Source organism: Maylandia zebra, linkage group LG10 (assembly GCF_041146795.1).
Source record: "Maylandia zebra isolate NMK-2024a linkage group LG10, Mzebra_GT3a, whole genome shotgun sequence".
Lineage (NCBI taxonomy): Eukaryota > Metazoa > Chordata > Actinopteri > Cichliformes > Cichlidae > Maylandia > Maylandia zebra.
This window is the reverse complement of record NC_135176.1, coordinates 27,134,431-27,156,934: the sequence shown is the minus strand read 5'-3', so window position 1 is coordinate 27,156,934 and position 22,504 is coordinate 27,134,431. Positions and strand designations below refer to the sequence as shown.

The window sequence follows — 22,504 nt, the reverse complement described above, 5'->3', positions numbered from 1 at the left end:
AAGTCTCAAAGGATCCGTTCTCCTTGAGTAGTTGAGACATGTCAGTGCTAAATAACGCCCTGGGCCAGGGATTAGACTGACAATGCATATTTGGTGAAGTTACAGCCCTTAGTATGAGCCACAGAAGTGACCAAAATAGTGCTTTTTTGCAATTGGATGCTGTATATAGAGAAATTCTTTGAGCCAGATTAGTAAGGTAGACTGTTAAATGTGGACGTGCATTACCCAGCTATCTCATTTTGTGCCGTAAACAAACAAACGAAAGCGTAAAATCCCCACACAATAAACTTGCTTGATCCTGATTACAGAATCCTGTCATACCAAAAGGATGCTGTATTAGTTCTGAAGTGACAATTAGGTTTACACTGTTATATGTTGACAGAATGACTGCTTTCCACAGGAATTAGGAGGTATAAAACAATACCCTGGCGTAAATATGACAAGCAGGATCCTATTTCACTAATTGTGAGTGTTTGGGCAGTGGTATTTACAGTTGCACAATAGTTATTTTGATGTTGTCTGAGTTCCAAAAGGATTGTTGACAAGTATTAGCAGACCTTAGAAAAGTCTTTCACGAAGCAAGTCGTGCTACTTGGCAGTTTTTTCAGGCTAACAAGGCCAAGCTCCTATCTGGATAATGGAAAGAGACAAGTACACGATCAGCAGTCACATTTGATCAAATTTGTTTTAAAAGTGGTGGCTGTGCTCAAAAATGAATTTGAAAATCTTTTTTGAATTGCAGTCACCACATTGCGTCTGTATTTACGGCTCAGTCAGGAGTGTCTGCATTATCAGCAACAGCGTCTGTTCGTCTCGCCAGAGCAGTGAACAAATATCATGCTTATCACATTATGTATAGTGTTGTAGGGGCAAAAAACCCTGTAAACTTACACATTACATGCTCTGATATTTATGGTGTTTGAGTCACATTCACATGGAGATAGGTAAAAGTTTAAATAGCTTAGTGTGTGTAAGTATTATTGCAGGGTGTTTTTTGTTTGTTTTTTTTTAATAAAAATGCAGTGCAAATCTCTCTGGAAATGCTGGCATCTAAAAATAGGCATGAAGAAGGTCTGAAAAATGCTCATTTTAGGTAAAATGTCATACAGGTAGACAGCTGCAAAAATCTCTGGTAGTGGAAAATGTTGGCAATCTTAAGACATGGTTATTTTCAGGGACCAGTGAGTTTATTTTATTTAGCAAAAACAGGCGACTGAGAAGCAGAGGACATAAGCTGATTCAAACTTTTTCCAGAATCAGTCTGTTGTTGGTAAAGACTCAGGTTTAAATGCCTGATGCCTCGTACTCTGATCATCTCCGGTGGCTTCTGGAACACCTTTTTAGACTCTGGTAAGTGTCGCAGAAGCATTTTTGCTGACTGTTGGTGAAGAAATTCAAAATCCAAATCCAGGCTCTGACACGGAGAAGAAAGACAGCATAAATGAACCTACATATTTACTATGATAGTGAGTGAAGATGCATGTCTCCTAACAGCTGACTGTTGCATTCTTCCATCCAGCAACACATTTGACTCAAGTGTCTCCTAGTTTGTCTCTTTTAAAGCCAACAGGGAGGACAGATTTGTCCTTAGGATCTTTTAAATGGCATATCTCAGCCTTACAGCGTCTCTCTCACAGCAGTCTATTTGGTAAATGTTCTACATGGCTGCAGCCCCCAGAAGCAGGGAGTAATTTTCTATTTAAGGTTTCTGTATTTATGGTGGTGACTACACCTGTTATGAACAGTTTCTTAACAATAAAACCAAATCAAATGTCACACTACGCTGACTTTTCATTTCTTTAAAAAAATGTTTATGAGGACCAGAAGGTGGAGGCAGGTCTGCTGTACTATTATCTGCCTTATATTTTCCTAAAACAGAAAGAAACAAGGAGTTGTAGAATATGATCCCATTTTTTTAATTGACTGGTGACACTTCATGAGTCTATGAGAGAGCACAGGGGGGAAAGTATTTGTATAGTAGGAGGAAATAGGGAAATGACTGGCTCGACTATTTTGATTTTATACATTCCAGTATAATAGCAACAGCAGCAGATCAGAGCACATCTTATGAAGGGTTAGATCAAAAGATGATAATAGCCTCTTTTCAAAACATCTCTGCCACCGGAGAAGAGATTTATGCACTGGTGTTCACTGGCATCCAAATGTAAAATGAAGCCTGTGTCGCTGCAAGCCTCAGTCAACAGAAAGGCAGCCTGACCTGCTAACCCTCATTACACTGTGGGTGGTAACCATGTGGGACCATTCAGTATGTCTGCTGCAGAGTGATTGCCTGTACATTTTTGAACAGCCTCTCTTTCCAGCAGCCCTCTTTCACCATCTCTAGCTTCAGGTCAACTGAGACATCGGCATTGTCCTCGCTGACATTCAGAGACATGGTGAGGACATGGCTTCATGACTAGTTGTCATGATTCCCACAAGCCCTTTGGTGACTTACTGTGACACGAAATCCAGCTCAACATGCAGAGATAACTGCGTGCCAATCATAATTATATTGGTAGAAATGCATTAGGGGGAACCCTGCAGTACAGAAAAATGCCAACATGCTGCTGGGTGTCCCCGCTGGCTGTTAGATTACTTTTTTGTTGGCTCCACTGACCTGGCTTCTCTATTCTGGCTTTAGTTTGTGATTTCCTATATTTCCCAGACTTTTCCGTCCCCCGTGGAGCGCTGCTGATAGAGAAACTTGTATCTCTTTCTTTTCAACAAAAGATTTTGCTCTGTAATAACAGTTGAATGCTGGAGAACAACGGAAAATCCAGGAGGAAATTCTTTTCAAAGTCAGTTTGAGGTGCAATCGTATTATAGTGATCTTTATTATTTATTTTTTTAAGTTTCTGGTCACTTGTTTTTTCTTCTTCTTGGAACAGACACAAATTTAACCCAGTAGTGAAAGTGCATTACAATAAATGTTTTTAGGGATAAACCTTTCTCACTCACTATGTGCTAACAGACCTCTCTGCATTGAATCACACTTGTTATTGATCTCTGTCTCTCTTCCACAGCATGTCTTTATCCTGTCTTCCTTCTCTCACCCCAACCGGTCGCAGCAGATGGCCCCGCCCCTCCCTGAGCCTGGTTCTGCCGGAGGTTTCTTCCTGTTAAAAGGGAGTTTTTCCTTCCCACTGTCACCAAAGTGCTTGCTCATAGGGGGTCATATGATTGTTAGTTTTTTTTCTCTCTATGTATTATTGTAGTATTATTGAATTCTAGCATGATATGGGCTACGCAGACAGTAAGTAGTTTGCAGGTCTGAAAAGTGAGGCTAATGTTCGAATGCCTTAAACCTGCTTTTTGTTTGAAATGGCAACTGGGGGCATTGTTTGTAATTTGAACCACAACTTCCTGTCCTTTAGTCTCTGGTAAATGCCAGTCTGATCTGTCCTCAGTAAAGGCTTCTCATGAGTTTATGGGATCAATATTTAGGTAAAAACCAGTTCATTTACCATTTAAGTTTAGTCTCGCTGCAGTGGCTTATCCTCCATTCTCCATTACCCTCTTCCGTCACACTAACCCTCCTTCACTTCATCCATGAATCTTCTCTAAGTAAGTTTAACAAAAAAAAAAAAAAAAAAAAAAGGATAGGTTTTAAACATCTCTTCAGTCTTTATTGGTTTTATAATGGTTAATGAAGGTTTTTTTTATGGCGAGGTAATTCTATGGAGAGAAGATGGGTCAGCACAAGTAGCCTCTAACCAGAGAAGCATGGAGACATGATGCAACAAAAATGCAACCAGACAGAAAAATCCCTGGAAGATATTAAAGTCTGCCTTGTGCTCCCAATGGCCAATTCACACCAGCTGCGGCAGCCTATTGAGCTTCAGGCACATAGACAGACATGACCATTTGTTTCGGCATTGTTAACAGTTAATTGGTTCATACATTCACAATAAAGTATTGGTTGTAATGAAAAAAAAAAAAAAAAAAAAAAAGTAAGTTTACTTTGTAAATTATGGTCATTCCAAGTTTTACAAAGCATGATGATTCAGGATACGCTCTATGGCTAAAAACGAGTGATTGACAGGCCATTCAGTTAGATCTGCCCCTCTCTTGACATCTCGTTTCACATACCTATGTCCATGTACTGTACGTTATAGCACGGCTATAGATTCTGGATTAAAAAACCCAGGTGCTTCGGTCCAATACTGTTAGACAAAAACCACTAATTCAGTAATAGAAATACAGGATTTATTGACATAATTCGTGCATTTATTTTAGGAGCTGCAATATGAAAGGTTGCAAAACTGTGTTTGCTGGTGATACTTTTCAGATATTGTGGCAACCTGATTACCTCCTGGCCCTGCTTTACAACCTTCATCTCCTTGTGGTCACTATAAAATGCAGTAATACCTCTAAAAGACAATATACTCTCGCATTAAGAAGTCATGTTGGGCTCCTGACTGCTGTTTTCAATGATACTGAGCACTATAATTCCACTGAGGCGCTCTAATATCACATGACGTCAATTATTGTGTTGCTATTGACCTTAATCAAATTAGTTATAGCTGGCTGGCTCCAATTTGAAAATGGATAGGAACTCAAACTGAACAAAGTGGTAACAATACCACACATTAGTATGTGACAGTGCATTACTATGTAAGGATGTGTTAGTGGTTAGGATAGATGGTGGCACATCTAAATTCATAAAATTTCTAAGTCACTTCACCAGATGGTGTTTATGTATTTTAAGGCCCTGACAAATGTAATGAATGTTTGTTTCCTTTCCCTCCCCGTGCCGGTGTTGTTGTATGTTCTGTTTATAGTGTGGGTTAAATGAATTGGTTGTCAGCGCCGTTTACGGTCTTTCATCAATTAAAAATAATGCTACCCTGCCGCCTGATTGTTTTATTTGCAGTAGGTACACATTTATTATGCATATTTCTCATTCCTGGCTTAGGAACAATTATTCATTTGTCGCTGTATCGAATTAGGCAAAGATTAGCTGTAGTTTGTTGATGGGAGACATCATAATGTTGAATAAAGCAGCGCATTTGTGGTTTTAAGGTCAGTTTTCATCTCTCTTGGCCGTGACTATTATTATGAACCTAATGCACCCGAGGAAAGTGTGAAAGTTACTTTTCAAGTAAAAACTTTCTTCTGCCCTGACACTGACAATAAGAATACAACTAGCTAAGCATTAGAGAAAATAAGTTAGGTTACTGAAAAAGAAGAAGCAGTTCTTGAAAAGGGTTTAATAAGTATAAAAAATGACATGTGACTACTATATCCTAATTGCAGGAGTTGGTCAGCAAGATATCTCCATTTAGAAATTTATTTAGTGGTGAAAACAGTAATTTAGTCATTTTCCCATGTCACTTTCTAAACCCTGCCAAGCACTTAAAAGCCATGTGGTGGGACTCTAACAGATTTTTTAAAGTTCTCTTTTCTGTCCTTCTAATGGGAAATTGCTAAAAAAAAAATAAAAAAAATAAAAAAATCCAATCCCACTCTGATAGATTCATTTGGCAGTGGGTCTCTGATCTGTGCAGCACACTGTGGGTAAATGAAATCAACTGGCAGAGCGTATTATGGCCATATGAGTCTGCTGCCTTCAATCTATATACACAGTAATAATGGAATGCCCCTGATAGTTGAAAGCAAAGAGAGGACATCTGGCAGAAACTATAAGTGGGTTGTTTCAACCTGAAAATATTGGCCCTGCCGACGTGAGGTTGGCTTTATCAGGTGAAGCCCACGCATCTCAACGTAAGTTCTGCTCACCGTGGACTGAAATAACTTGCCAATATACTGTACAGAGATTTTTTTGTTGTTGTTTTTTACTGCAGAGACAGTCAATGATCATAATTCTTTTTCAGTGAGAGTCTGTTTAGGGTGTGATTTTCTCCAGACATTCTTTCTTCTTATTAAGAGGTGGCATTAAAGTGGAAGGCAAAATGAGAACTAGAATCATGTACACACCCATAAATACCCAACATGATGCGATCACAGCTGAGCCTGCTTTTGTTAAGAGTCTAAGGTAACAGTGAAAGCTCCCTTTATTCTCTCTCGTAGATGCACCTGCACCATAAATGTTATATTTATTTATAAATTGTATAAAAACTGTATATAGTTTTCATAATAAGCATGCATAACCTTTCTTAATTTTATAGTTCAATACATTCACTTTCTCTTAGGCTGCCTTCCATGATCCACTGAGTGTTTCTTCTTCACTCACCTCTTTTCACTCTGTATTAGCCCTTTTCCAGCCTGTTCCTACTCCCCTCAGCTCGACTCAGTTTTAGAGTTTTCAGAAGGTGGTTGTAACCTGTCCCGTGTACTTTTTTACTACCTACTCGGCCAGGGTCCCAAGCCATCTGAGTCAGTCTGAAAGTGTAACATCACCAGACTGTATGCCACCAATTGGCCAGCCAGTGGCATCACTTGATGGCTCATGAGAGTGACTCCTTGAAAATCAAAATCTCAATTTATGAAGCCCAACATTGTGGTCCATGGACTGAGCAGCGGGTATACAATCGCCTCGACATCCTCCCTTGTTGTGATGCACTTGTGTTGCATACAAATGACGTCACGAGACTTTCTGTTGCGTTGCTGTAATGACTCCAAACCGCGTATGTGATACTCAGTTGTAATGGAAAATGACCGAAACTGAAACAACCGAAAGTAGACTTGAGTTTAGCCGAGCAGGTATTTTGTGTTTATACATCACTTTGCATTTAATCATTGGTTATTACTCATCTTTGGCTCTCTTCCACAGTGTGCCTTTTCTCCCCCCAATCATCCCCGACTGATTAAGATGACTTCCCCTCCCTGAACCTGGTTCTGCTGAATGTTGCTACCTGTCAAAGGCAGTCGCCAAAGTGCCTGCTCACATCGGGGGTCATCTGACTAGTGAAAATAAATTGGAATTGAATTATAAAAATCTTACCCAGCATATTGACTATTTTGAAAATTGCTGTATTTTCTCCAAGATGAAAAATGAAATGCATTTTGCTGTTTAATAAATTTATAGTTTTCAAAGAGTTATACATTAGTTTAATACAACTTTGATCTTGACTGTGTAGTTTTGCCAATCAATATCATATCTCTCAATAATTTCTTATTCAAGAGGATAAGACACAAAAAAAATCAGGCAATCAAACTGGTTGTCAACATGCAAACAGTCAACCAAAAAAAACAAACCCAAACCCTTAAATGATCCCAGTGCAACAAAAGCAGATATTTGATGTTTCCTTATTACCCTTCCTTGTATCAAGTAAGTTCACCTGGAGATCAATAAGTGACCTGATTTAAAGCAAAACGATTGCGATAAGCATTATGTAGTCCATGCAATCACCACACAGGTTGCTGTCAGACGAATCACCAAAATGTCCCCACTGTGACGTTTGTATGTTCTTCCCATTTCTGCCAGGCTTCTCCGATTTCTTCCCGCACATGCACCCAATGTCAGTGATGGGAATAACGGTGTTACAAGAAACGGCGTTACTAATGGCGTTACTTTTTTCAGTAATGAGTAATCTAACTAATTACTATTCCTATCGTTACAACGCCGTTACTGTTACTAACAAGAAAATGCCGTGCGGTCACGTTACTATTTTTCAACAAGCAGACGGTTGAAGCTGTCTTCAGCTTACTGCATCAGTTGCACGGAAGTAGCTGTAAGTAATCTGGGTGCTACAGCTTTAAGCAGCTGCGTGAGCTCCCGCGGACGGCAATCACTTTCTGGTAGATGATCACTTTTTGGCACAACACCTGGGGCAAAACAATCGCATGAGTGCTGCTGTTTGACTGAGGAAGAATAAAGTAGTCGTGGTAAGCCAATCACACGACCACTTTAAGATGACAAAGCAACAAGTTGATATATACCAGTTTTTAATTGTGTTGATAGGCCACGTAAAACCAGAGTCATGATAAACAATATATACGCCTGTTTTTCCTCAATAGTTTCGTCATGTTTACTGTCTAAGGACAGCGCTAGCAAGCACTCTCTGCTTATGAGCAAAAAAAACCAAAAAACAAAACAAAACAAAACCCCGCCCTTTAGTGTTGGTGGAAAAATGCACCATGTCAACCAATCAAAAAATGATATGGCAACATGACATTTGGTTGTTTAGGAAGAGGGGGAAGTTTTAGGACTGACAGCGAGAGACAGAGAGAGAGACAGCAGAAAAAGAGAGAGAGAGCGAGTTTTGAGATGTGAGAGATTTGTGATGTTTAGTGTGTTTGGAGTGTGTAGTTAATGTGTTGTGTTGTGTAGTTAGTGTTGTGGATAGTTTTGTGTTGTGTGTCCGAACAATGAGGCGACTGCTGTCTCCAGGTAGAAACAGGAGTGATACACCTGCTGCTGTCAGACCTGCAGGTATCAGACTGTGATGTTCTCCTTTATAGTGGACAGAAATATTTGGAGTGGCACAAATAATTTGTGTGACATCTTATTGAATGCAGAACAGCTGATTGTTCTGTAAATAGTTTGAAATGGTTATTTAAAAAAGGGGTAAAAGGTAAATGGCTGCAAATAACTTTATTGTTTGCAAAACTTGTGCATATAATTTTAAAATTGTCAATTAATATTTGCATTTAAAGTTATGAAATGTGATTCATTGAACATATTTGTGGTTGTTACAGTAAAAAATAACTTTTTTCTAATTGGATTTTATGTTTTTTGTCTGATTTTAGATCAATTGTGTTAATACAGTATGTCAAAATAAAAACATAACTGTAAATTCAGACACGTGAGGTTGTGCTGAAAACAATGATACCAAATAAGGCAAAGTAAATAGTTTTTAAAGGTGAAATGTAGAGGAAACATCAAAAGTGGTTAAAATGGCCAATTATACCCTGGACCCCAGAGGGTTAAGTAACACCATAGTTACTTTTCAAGTAATTAATTACTTTTAGAATCTTGTAACTCAGTTACTAACTCAGTTACTTTTTTGAAGAAGTAATTTATTACTTTTTCAAAGTAACTTGCCCAACACTGCCCAAGGTTAACTGGTGACTTTAAATAGGCCATAGGTGTGAATCTGAGGGTGAATGGTCTGGTTAACCCCTGCAAAAGCACAGAAACCTATCCAGAGTGTACCGTGACTCTTGCCCACAGCTGGGAGACAGCTGGGACTGGCTTCAGCCCTACTGTGATTCCTCCTTGCCATTGGGAGACTTCTAATCAGTCACAAATTCGCGAGATGTCCCTTAACATACAGCCACAGTCTTTACAAATTACCGTCAGTGGCATGAGCTCTAAAGTCAGCATCACAGAGTTAATGATGTTCTTCAAGATGCTCGTTTTGAAGAAACAAGAAAGCATGGCTACATCCAGCTGTCGTTTTAGCATGACTGATCCGAACTGAGCAAAGATGCAATTAAGGGCCTGGGTTACTACTTTTTTTTAATTCACTGACTAATTTGCTCATTTTGTGCAAGCAGAGGTTGCAAAATATTTTTTTACGGTTCTTATTATTTACCTTTAAAGTAAATCTATTATTCACAGCAGGAGCATAATTATTTTGCAAAGCAGCACAGATCTCACTTTGAATCAGTCAGGACTGCTATAATCAGAACAGGCCAGAGCAGACTCCACACTCCTTGATCTGAGGCAAAGGAGCTATCAATCAGCCTGCATAGATAGGTATTCTCTTTAATCCAATCAGATGGCATAATCAAGCACAATGCCTGTGATTTCTGCCAGCCTTGTGAGATTTGTTCCAATTGAGCGGTCTGTCAGAGAGGCTTTGATTGCATTTGGAGCTCAGGCTGATTTCTGAGACGAGGCATAAAGTGATGTTTTCTATCTGCACCCTTTGGAGATTTATAGTCACAATAGCCTCGAGTTCTGCTGTTGAAAGAGTGAGATAAAATTTGCTTATTTCAAAAGGGTCCAATTTTCAACTGCTCATGTTCAAGTTATTGTTCACCTCTAGTGTTCGCCTTTTTCCACAACCCACCTAGAGTATGATCTATAATTGACTTCCTGAATGAGAGATGAGTTTCAAATAAAAGGCGACTCGTGTGTCTGTAGTGAGTAAATGCTACAGAACCATCAAATTCATAGAATTGTCATAGTAATCCCACTATTTATGTACCATTATTCACAGCTTCATATAGATGTTTGCTTGCACCAACTCTTGACATCTTACCAATTAAGCTGATGCCATAGTGAAGTGTCACGTTACTGTGATGGTGCAAAGTACAGTGGTGCAGCAGTCTAATTTGAAAAATTAACTCTTTTCCAACATGTTTTTGCGCACCTGGCTTTTCTTTTGAATCCCTGCTGAGAACGATTTGGGAACAACAAGCAGTGACGACCACCTGGTTACTTCCACTGACAACAAAACAACATGAGGTACTAAACCTTGGCCTACTATTTGTCCTTTGAACATCAAAACTCATCTTCACCCACTCACTTGCACACATACTTACAAAGTAAAAATATAGCTGAAGTTGTCTAAATTCTGTTACTTTTTTATTTAATGTTTCTATGTTAATCAGCCCTTCAAAGAGCTTTTGTGCATTTATTTGTGTATATGAGTTGTAATTTGCCATGTTAATGCCTCAGATTGCAACCCTACCATTTCTAGGCTGCAATTGCTAAGAATAAATTATTTAATGCCAGAGAAAGATTTAAAATGGCACAATCAGATGCACTTTTTTTAAATGGCACCAGAAAATTACAAGGCAACAGAAGCCACATTGTGATGTTCTATTTTTTTTAAGTATTTGCTTTTTTGCAGATGGGAATAAAATTGTGGGAAATATTCTTTCTTTTGTATAAATCGGATTGCAACATATCAACTTGATGCTTTTGTATTACAACGAAGTGTAGTCTGCCGTGGTCTCATCCTGACTAAAGCTCTCAGAAAGACAGCATATTAATACTGTATTTTCAAAATGTGGCTCTAAAACAACATCTGCTTATTTCTTTCACGAGCCCCCTGCAACTCACTTTCTTCATCGGTGAATAGAAGCTCTGGGTGAGCTAGCGTAGCATCTGTTTTGGCCATGGTGCAGATATTTTTTGGAGCTCACTACTATTACTAGTGCATGCCCATGCTACAGTATTGTTTGGCGTCTCTGTGTTTCTGGTATAACTACACATAGACAAAAGTAAAAACGCACTTGGTTGCCAGCTAACATGACGGCATCTTAAGATATTACGCATAATTCAACTTTTGCCAGTATAAATTTGTGTTGTTGTAAAATTGAAATAATAAAATGCTTTTATAAGGTGATATCGGAGCATAACTGCTAAAATGGGTCGCTTTAGTCTATTGATAGGTGGTTGCTAGGCAACATGATGACAATAATATTTGGTATAAAAAGGAACCTTCAGGGGCCTAAGATGTATCTATGTGCCAAGTGTGGTTGCTCAACTCCTGATCATCTCGGGAAAAATGGGTCATGTTAGCACATTGCTACACGGTTGTGTCGTGGTCCCTGGGATTTGGAGCCTTGTTTTCAATTTTTCGATTAGTTCTTCATTGTTAGTGGTTTTGTGATTTATGTTCAACTTTTGTTCCCTCTGAAATTTAGCACTATGATTTATTTAGTGTATATGGTGTTATTTATTATTTCCTTTCCAGTGGTCTGTTTGCATTTTACTTATTATTTGATGTTCATTATTTTAGGTTTTCCTTGGGCTGGGCTTCTGTATAGGTATAGGGTGTGTGTAGGGTTATAATTTTTTGTGGTTTAATTACTAGCTCTGTTCTTTGAGTCTTCTGTTCTTAGTTTGGTTACATTCAGGTTATCCTTTAGTAAGTTCCTGTATTATGGATTAGCATTAAATGCTCATTTTGCTTCCCATGCTTTGCATTTGGGTCGACAACAAACAGCTTTCACAGCCGAGTTATGATGGGTTGCCATTCAACATGAAGATGTCATAATATCTCATGTAAATAAGAACATTCCCAAGATGTCCCTGTATGCCAAGTTTGGCTTATTTAACTCCTGATTGGTTTGGCAAAATTGGTTAATTTTAGCTCACTGCTAGTTGGTTGCTAGGCACATGATCTCATCATAAAGTCTAACATAGATAAGAACCTTTGGGGGCTTAGGATGTGCCTGTGTGCCATGTTTGGCTTATTTAACTCCTGATTGGTTTGGCAAAATTGGTTAATTTTAGCTCACTGCTAGTTGGTTGCTAGGCAACATGATCTCATCATAAAGTCTGACATAGATAGGAACCTATGTGCCTAGTTTGATTGCTCAACTCCTTATCATATAAGACGAGCTGACAGCCAAGAAAACACGCAAGATTAACATCCTAATACTGCATTTTCTTTGAGGATTATGCATACCTGTTGCAGCCCCAGACTCATTAGTTTTAGCTGTTAAATGATGGCTTCAGTGTATAACTTGGTAAAAGACAAAAACATCATGACTAAATAAAGCTGCCACTGTGGAATAAAAATGGGAATACACAGGGAAGGATCCAGCACACTGGGAGCAAGGCAGCATGCATGCACATGAGCGCACACACAGACACTCACACAATCATAAGCACACAGAGATAAACAGGTTGCGTGAAGGTGATACTGTACCTTGATTTATTTCGGGGTAGGAGATGGTGGTGGTGATGATGGTGGTGGTGGTGGTGGCTGTGGTGGATTTAGGGGTAGTGGTGGGAGCATCTGGATGAGGGGACAAATACATGACAAACAAAAGCGGGGAAACAAATAAGTATAAAAGCCATGAAGATAAAATAAAGTCACTGTGAACACTACTGATAGTATCTCGGGCCAGCAGCTCTTTGTGTGCCACCGTGTGTGGGTGATTTAAAGGTCTGCGGCAGACTTTCTGATAAATTAGCTGGATCGCAGTGCATTAAATATGTTGACACAATGATGATACTTCAACAGATCATCTCGTCCCACCCGAATGAGATGATCAAAGATCTTGTTGGGAACTCTTCTCTTTTATGTCTATTCACAGGCATTACACCATGACATGAAAGATAGCAAGCACATGTTTGTTAGAAGTGATTAAATGTCTAATGAGTAACAAGTGCTGGGGTTGTACTTATGCTGTCATTGTTATGCAGTGAGGAGTTTTGACAAATAAATATGCCTGTGCATTCTTAATTTCTCAGAGGAGAAGAGCACAAAGTTGCTGATGATACTAGCCCAAAACAAAAAAAAGCAAAAGATTGATGCAGAAATTCAAATGATAAATGACACAGCACAAAAACAGAAGGAGGGGATTAACAACACACACATATAAAACAAATGAAAGGCATCAAGCAGGGCCGTTGAGAACACAGATTTTGACCACAGACCATTTTTCCTCCCACAGCTTTTTCCCTTTTACTTCATTAGCTGGGTTAGACTCCCCACACTGACAATGACCAGGGGGAGATATCAAAGTGACATTTTCCCTGTTGGAGTGGCAGGGCTGCACTGATATGAAGCCACTGGGATTGCTGCTTGGTTAGAGACCTCCCATGCCGCTCTGATTGCCTAGCAATGGGCTGAAAAACCTGTTGGGGTTATTAAAAGGTGCTGAAAAAACAAGTAATTTGTGGCTGTTGATAAGGAGGGAGGCTGGTCTACACTTTAATGAAGTATTGGGTTATAAGAATGATTGGAAAGAAATGTTTATGGACAGAGGAGGAAGGAGAGGAAAGTTAAGCAGACAAAGGTGAAGGAGACAGAAGAAGGGTCGGCTTAACAGTTGCACAGACTGTATAGTGCTTTTTTTACCTTTAATTGATAGCACATGTATGCTGCTATAATTATATTTACTGAAATGAATTTTCATAAACTATTTTTAAAAAGTAAGCTTGTGTTTATCTTTGGCAAACTTCTGCGCTTGATATGTTCCTACATAGAGATCCTACTGCAACTGAAACCTGTGCAAAACAAGTACACTTTCTTACTCTTTATTAGTTTACTTTTAATTTGCTCTAAATAATAGCACACCGTTGCAACTGGTAACTGGGACAGAGTTGTGTACTAGATACATGACAGGAAACTGAATACTGAAAAATAGACTGACCAGTTTTTTTTTAATTCTTGTCAAAGCTACTGACGATAATACACCAACATACAGAACTGTGCAAAAGTCTCGAGCCAACATTTGTTTTTTTATATTTTGAAGAATGGAAGAAAGCTTGAAGGCACAAGCAGAGTTTGTGCAAGTCGAACCACTTTGAGAGTTAATATTTGCTATGACTGCCTTTATTCTTCAACACAGCCTCAAGTCTCTTAGGGAAACTTTGTCATTTCTTTCAATAGTCTTTAGGAATAGTTCTCTGGGCTTCTAGAAGGACATTCAAAGCTCTTCATTGGATGTTGGCTCCCTTTTGTTCTGTTCTCTGTGCAGATGATCCTAAACTGTTTCAGTCATTTTTGGGGACCACATAGTGTCCCATCGACTGCTTACTGTCCCATTGTTTTGTTTTTTAACCAGGAATTCATTAACTGCATTGGCTAGTGTTTTGGATCATTGCCATGCCAATCAGATGCTTTGAAGATGATGCTACATGGATACATTGATTTAACAAAAAAAAAATCAATTTAGAACATAAGACCTGTTGCCACTGACTTTCAGTCCAGTTTTTGTGAAATTTGGCATACCTCAGCCTTTTCTCTCCAGTTCCCTTTCTTAATAATGGCTTCGTAACAACCAACCTTCCATTGAGACCACTTCTAATGAGGCTTCGGTGAACAGCTGACAGATCAACTGAAGGACAAGATCCATCTCTCAGGTCTTCACAGATTTTTCTTTCTTTTTCTTAAGGGCACACCTTTCAGATACTGTTCATCTGCTAAAGATGGTGTTTTAGGTCTGATATGTCTTTGCTATGACAATATGAGAAATCTTCTGCCACTAAGTCTTTGCAAATCATCTTGCTGGGGCACAAATATTATTTTATGCCCTTCAAACTGTGGTATCATTGCCATTTTTCATAGATTAAACGAAGCCAATGGAACCAGCTCATGTTTTTACAGGCTGCAAGTAACAAAGTGTCTAAACTGGTTCTTTGCTAAATTATCTGTTATATGTAGACTAAAAACTCGCTCATTCCTTGAGTTTGGTGCCTGTTTTAATACTTGCATGAGTCAGAGGGCAGCGCAAAGCAAAAGACCTCCAGAAATCTGTGCTTAAGATCCCTTTAAAAATGACAAAAACGTGTGGCCCCATTAATGCAAAATATAAACAAATGAGGTGCAGCTCAAGACTTTTGCACTCTAATGTATATGTTGTGTACAGATAACACAAAGAAGCAGAAGAGGTCCTTTTCCATACACAGAATGTAATAATTAGTCCATTTATTGAGTTTTCTGTATTTTTATGGAAATAGTTTCAAAAAAATGTTTACTTGTATTAGTATTTTAAAAAGCCACATACAGTAGGAAAAAAAAGGTACACTGTATTAAGTTGCATTAGGGTAACTTTCCAGCTGAGTAAATCACATTTGCAGAACTGAATGTTCAAAGTCTAATGTTTGATCTCATATATTTTTTACTATGAAATGAGCCTGAATTAAAAAGCTTAGATTCCAAAGATACATTAAAATGATAATAAACATTACCCTGCTGTTTCTGATGCCTTCCGTAAGGGTACAGAGGTTGTTTATTATATAAAAGGAATCCTCCCTGAGGGCAGAAGCTGTTCGTAGCAAGTTCATAAAAATCACAGTTGTTGGTTTCAAAAGTATCTGTTTTATGCACTCAATTAAAAGTGAATCAAGCATTTCAAATACAAAGCAGCCCCTCAGAACTCTTCCTGAAGCAAAATTGACAATTCAAATTGAGGCCTCCAGGTAATCAGGATTAGTATTGGAACTCTATTGATGTGCGTTAGAGTTTTAATCTATCCACAGTTCTGTTATTTAAAGACAACCTTGATAATACAAAAGACTGTACAGACCAATGAGCAGACAAAGGGAGAGAGAGAAATGATCCATTGGGAAGTCGGCTGGCATGCAAAGCTTGAACTGATGAGTTTCACACATGCTTGAGAGCCAACAAACTCCAGCTCGGAGGTGGTGCTGTCTAATTGGTTTTATCCCATCATGAACTGTGAGGGTCCAGCAGATGTTTGGGATCATCAGTGTCAACAACTCATTAAAAACTTAGCATTACAAAAAAGATTCAAAGGAACACTGGCGAGACTGTCTAAACGTACACTACATCTCTCGTTATTGGTGGCTAGCTGGTGCAATGTATCAAAGAATGCTGGAGCTCATTGACTTTCAAATGTGACAGGCTGAATGTGTTTTTCCTCCCGCTGAGTCACCGGGCCTTGTTTACTGATGAGGCTTATGAATCAGTTTCTGGTTTGAACGAAAGGAGCAGGACTGCAGGAAGCCCTGAGACACAGCCTGACAGGAATCATTCCTGCTAAAGCCAGTGAGTTAAAGAACTCTGTGTGAGCACCAGATGAGACAGGAGCCCTATATTTGCACAATAACATCACCAACCAATAAGAAACTGGGGGAAAGAAATAGCTGCAGCAAAGACTGATTGATAGTAGACAGCAAAGCTATTTAAATTTGCAATGGTTTTAATAAAACAACAGTACTGTTTTTTACATAATGACAATGGTTTGATTTATGTACCACCATTCATATAGACTTATTGTATTTAACACTGGAGTATTTGTAATTCCTAACCTTTTTTTTTGCAGATGAGCTTAACTATCCTTTTACTGACATCACACGCTATGTTCCAGATTACTTAATTAATAATTAAAATGTATTAAACTAATCTTTGCCAAGTAAATGAACTGTTTCCTATATAGCATTTTTCTACTCTACCTCAACTCTAAGCACTTTATACAACATGCCTTACTCACCCATTTATACAAGTGCTTTTTACTTTAATATACTTAAGCACTTTGTAGCTAACATTCACACTCATCAGAGAGAAACTAGGTGTTTGGATCTTGCACAATGATATATGCCAAGCAAACTAGAGCAGCCAGGGATCGAACCACCAACCTTCCAATTAGTAGAGCCCTGTCCTACCTCCTGAGCTACAGCCAGAAGGTACAGGCAAGCACCCTGGCTGTGGTAAATCACTGGCTAGTTTATAGCATACCGCACTGCTGTCTATTTATTTCCATTTATCTGGGTCTGGGTCCCAGGGACAGCAGTCTAAATCCCCCTTTTCCTTTCCTCCTGTAGCTCATCTGTGGGAACACCAATTTGTTCCCAAGATAGACATCAAATTGTAATCTCTCCAGCTCGTCCTGGGTCCTGCTTTTAGGCGTCGTCCTGGTAGGAAATGCCTGAAGCATCTCACCCTACGAGGCACATGAGTCAAATGGCCGAACTACCTGAGCTGGTTCCTTTAGATGTGGAGGAGTAGAAGTTCTACTCCGTCTCCTCAGAGGAACCTCATTTTCACCACTTGCATCGGTGATCTCATTCTTTCGGTTACTACTCAGAGCTTTTGGCCATAGGTGAGAGCGGGAATGTAGATCAACAGGTAAAACGTTAATATTTTCCAAACTAAATTCAGAAATTTCTAGCCTAATTCTAGCAGCTAAACAAAATTGTAGATGGGGCCTCGTATGATGCTGTCTCTAATTCCTTGCATTCTGTTTTTCCAAAACACTGCATAAATGCATCACTGATTTGTTGTTTTCTTAGGTAATCCAGTTAGAGTCCTTTCCTTTTTTTCGTCTGTTCTTTGAAGCCCTCTTCAGGAACTGTTCTTGATTCAACTGTTAACCCTTTAAGACCTACCATAGAACCAAGTCCGCCAGAGCTTATATTATATTTTTACATGGTGTGGTGCCATTTTTGGGAGCATTTCAAGTTGCTATACATCAATACAACAATTATAGCCCAGATTTTAATAATATGTATTCATTAAGTGCATAGTAATTACATCAATTGCAAAAAAGTGCAATAAACTACAAAAAATTGAAAATCGTTTTTGCTTTTTTAACATATATTTCTAGTTAGAGAAATTTAAGAGGCTTATCCCTCAAAACTGTAAATACAAAAAAGTTGCACAAAATAGTTTCCTACCACAGGAAATTTATTTTGAGTGTCTTCAAAGTTTTATTTTTGAAATACACCAATTTTTATATACTGCAGGAAAAACGAAAATAAATATTATACTGCAAATTTGCAAAAAAGCAGCATGTGCATCAAAATAAACTATTTCCAGCAGTGCAATATGAGTCCTAAGCATCCCAGAAACGACACAGAAAGTCATAAAGTCAAACATAACTTTTAAAAGCACCAGTATAGGCCCTGAGGCCCTGATGGTAAAAAAAAACTACATTTCCGCGAAAATGACATCACTTCCGGCTTCGGGCAGGTAATGGCGGACATGCAAAAGTTCGCGCTGACATCTATTCCAACGTAGGAAGTGTTATGAACAGCTGATCGGATCGGCAAAGCGTGTTTCTGGAATATTATGTTTTTGTTGCTGCAAGTGCTTTTTATGCAGTTTTTGCAAAGCTATATGTGGAAGGAAACTGTGACTTAGGACAAGCTGATGGCATAAGATGTAAGTACAACTCCTCCGGTTTCATATGCAAAAAAAATTATTGCGCTAGCTTACGTGGTTGCAGAGCGGGATTTAAAAATAGTTATGCAAAACAGAGCGTGCCCGCTCTGACCGGCTCTAAAGGGTTAAATTGTCTTTTTTTCAGATTCCAAAGTTGTAAATGTGTATAAAAATTCTTTGAACTGTAAAGTTTGATTTCTATTTCCACTGAGAAATTACAAAATATATAAAAAGTAACTAAAATAGCAACAACACAATTCTTGAAGGATGTTGTTGAGTCCAGTATACAACCTATTCAGAATTGAGGTTCTTTCATTCAGAGATAAAAAGTGAAAAAGCTGCTCTCTAATTTGAGAATATGAACAAACACGCACAAATATACTTTGATATTCATTAATGTAATGGGCACCTGACAGGACCTGACAGCCATTTCCATGTGAAATTGTGTATAATTGTAACTTAAGAGTGAAAGCCACTGTGACACAACCCATCTTGCCTGTGGTGATACATTTTAAAGAAACATCTAAAATATTGCCTCTCATATATCTTGTTACGTCTTAATAACAGACAGAAGGGATTTAAAACATAAAGTCCATACAAATTTGTTTTGGAAGTGATGAATTACTTTTCCTCCTCAGAACATTTTACATCTGCAATTTCACTTCCACTCAAGTGCAATTTAAGCAACTAAGAGCACAGGCAGCTTGAACGGGGTGTTTTGGGACACTCTTCAAGGCGTGTTGGATCCGACTCTAAGAGATAACAGTGATTTGTGGGGAAAAACTGCCATGCAATTTGAAGAAGAAGAAGTGTAAAGCAAGTAGAAGGATGACTGAGAGCAACAGGGTCACTAAACATGCTGCTAGTGTGCAATAAAATCCAGTGCTGGTGTAGGAGCAGAGAAGAAGAGAACTCAGTTATTGGGTAAGCGGCAGCCTGTAAACAACTTAAAACCCCTCGGCGTTGAGTCTCACTCGACTGTGAAAGGAAAACCCTGATGGTTGTGTTTTCTTACCCTGTGAAGTATGAGAGGCAGTGAGAGTTGGAGCAATACAGACTGCTTTCTTCACTGTTAACATTGTTAGTGTCAGCCAGTCTCATGGTGCTCTCCATCACTTAGGGTCACAATATTTAGGACTCAAATGCATTAGAGGAGATGCCGGCTATATGGCTGTATTTGTTTTGGCTGCCGAGCACAGGGAGTAATGATGGTGGAGGTCCAATGAAGACTTTACATAGCTGCAAGTTACAGAGCTATATTGTGTGTGCTTTAAGGCCCGAGGTTGACAGAGTGGCAGAGAATTTTCATTTTATGGAAGTCATTTAAAATTGATGGTTTTTCACGATATCTCCTTTTGCATTGCTGAAGCAATAACACTGGTAATTGGTTACATTTGTTTCTATTTTTTGGCTTAGTATTACTGCCTTCATCTTTATTACCCTGCATATATATGCGGGATCTTGTGATATACTGGACTTGAATGAAATAGCCTGGAGGCAACATATGGTAGCTAGCAATTAGCATGTATTTACTTATTTTATGGAACTCTTTAATCTGCCCAGTTAACACAAGTGTGCTTTCACACATGTTAACCAGGTCATTTGGTCTATGCCAAGGAATAACAAGACATATTGTCGTTTCTTCATTCAGGAGCTATATTGAGATCCCAAGGAGGAGGCTGGGGACTAAACAGCAGCCCATACTGCTCTTTTCTGCCTCACAGGCACATATTGTGTAACATTATAAAGGTATAACTAACTGTATGCATTATTGACCAAGTGCTGTGCCTAAAATCAAGAACTGACTCATTTGTGTGGCATTGCCACATGAAACCGTTTTTTTGGGGGGGGTTTTTTTTTGGTGAAGCTGTTGATAAGAGGTCTTTTAAACAGCTAGTGCCAATATCTTTTTGTTATTCCAGGCAAAGCTGAATGATAGTTGGAAAAACATGCTGAAGTGTTGCTACTCTGCTCTGCTTTACTTTTAAAATCCCAGCAGAAATAAGGTTAAATTAAATTCGGTATTTTTGCTTCTGTTAATTTGTCAGGGAAAATCGAATCTTTAGTCAGTAAGGTTGGATGAAATTCACACTCACTGGCCAGTTTTTTAGTTACACCTGTTTAACTGCTCATTAACAGAAATATTTAATTAACAAATATCTAAGTGCTGAAGCTCAAACTGAGCATCAGAATGTGGATAAAAAAGTGATCTAAGTGATTTTGAAACTTGCATGTTTGTTGGTGGCATAGATTAAAAAAAACATGCCTGGTCTAATTCTGTGACATTTGGATGGCAGAGTCAGAATTCGGTCTGAACAAACATGAAAACATGCATTCATCCCCTTGTAGGTACTGCTGGTGGTGTAACGGTGTGTGGGATATTTTCTTGGCACACTGTGGACCTCTTAGCACCAGCTGAACATCATTTAAATTCCACAGTCTACCTGAGTATTGTTGCTCACCATGTCCATCCTTTTATGACCACTGTGCACCCATTTTCCGATTGCTGCTTCCAGCAGGATAAAGGACTTTGTCACAAAACTCAAATCTCAGATTGGTTTCTTGAACCTGACAAGTGAATGTACTCACATTTCAATCCAATAGAGCAGCTTTGGGATGTGACGGAATGGGAGATTTGCATGATGGATTTGCAGCCAACAAATCTGCAGCAACAGTGTGATACCATGATATTGATATCGAGAAAAATCTCTGAGGAATGTTTCCGGCACCTTGTTGGATCTTTGCCATGAAGAAATAAGATAGTCCTGAAGGCAAAAAGGGCTGGAATGCTGTACTAGCAAGTTGTACCTAATAAAGTGCCCAGTGAGTGCAAGTTGGAAGTGTATTGTAACAATAAGAACATTCTGACATTAGGCTGACAGAACTTCACAAATCACTCAGGTACACAGAATATTAAATCATTTATGAGGGTTGGCAAGATGGCGTCGTAGCGCGAACACCCGTCTCGCTGTGCTCCGGTGAGGTCCCCCGATTATCCGTCTAAAATACGTGTTCACCTGGTGAAACGTTACAAATGTGCGTGGGAGTAACTCTATAATGAGTCTGGACGACTATTTTTCTAAAATGCCTAACGTCAGGTCTAAGAAAAAGACAGCTCCGGTTGTGCAAGCTAGCGACATTGTGGGTCCTATGGCGGCCGAGCCTGAAGAAGCTAACGCCAGCGACACAGAAATCTCCGCTGACGCTGAGGAAACTGGGAGTGATATCGACCCGAATATCCTTGCGGCTCTGAGTAAGATAACTGACAGCATTACAACTTTATTGGATGTTAAAGTTGATACTGTGCTGGCCGCAATCCGTGAACAGACGTCTCGGATCCAGGCTCTGGCGACACGGGTGGGAGAAGCCGAGATACGGATTTCAGGCGTGGAAGACACGGCAGGTGTATTGCAGGCGAAAGTGGCTCGACTCGAAAAACAAGTAACTGACATGGCAGACCACATGGACGATTTAGAGAACCGCAGCCGCAGATGTAACCTTCGCCTGGTCGGGCTTCCCGAGGGCACGGAGGGAAATGATGTTGTCGCCTTCATGGAGTCATGGCTCCCCTCCTATCTCGAGCTCACAACTAAAAATGGGAAGATCAAACTAGACCGCGCTCACCGCTCTCTAGCACCGAGGCCGGGCCCCAGCCAGCGCGCCAGACCCATCATTATGAAGCTTCACAACTTTGCTGATAAACAACGTGTGATGGCCGCAGCTCGGCGCCTGGCTACGCAGCCGAACCAACCAACAAGTCGGATCAAAGTCTCCTTCTTTAATGATTATTCAGCGGCGGTAGCCAAGAAACGCAAGGCTTTCGACGAGGTGAAAAGCTGCCTGAGGAAGAAGAATGTGGATTATGCGCTTCTCTACCCCGCCACACTGAGGCTGTTTGCCAACGGCAAGGAGAAGAGATTTAACACACCGGAGGCAGCTGCGTCCTACGCGGACTCGCTGCCCTGAATCCCCGTAACCGCCGGAGTACTCCTTTTCTTCACACTATGCCTTAATTAACCGGTGTGAGTACTTGCCGAATCTAGGCGTATATGACTCTTTTT

General features: G+C 39.5%; 1 protein-coding gene across 5 annotated transcripts in view; it reads right to left on the bottom strand.

Moving 5' to 3' along the window:
* The window catches only part of cadm1a (cell adhesion molecule 1a), a 479,781-nt gene that overhangs the window by 44,583 nt on the left and 412,694 nt on the right, over window positions 1-22,504 (bottom strand). For 3 of the 5 annotated variants that reach the window (XM_004551218.5, XM_004551220.4, XM_004551219.6), the window contains one exon: window positions 12,516-12,605. The exons of the other annotated variants lie outside the window; for them this stretch is intronic. In XM_004551218.5, coding sequence (XP_004551275.1) covers window positions 12,516-12,605 — 90 coding nt within the window. The remainder of the gene's footprint in view (window positions 1-12,515; window positions 12,606-22,504) is intronic. 5 annotated transcript variants of the gene reach the window in all.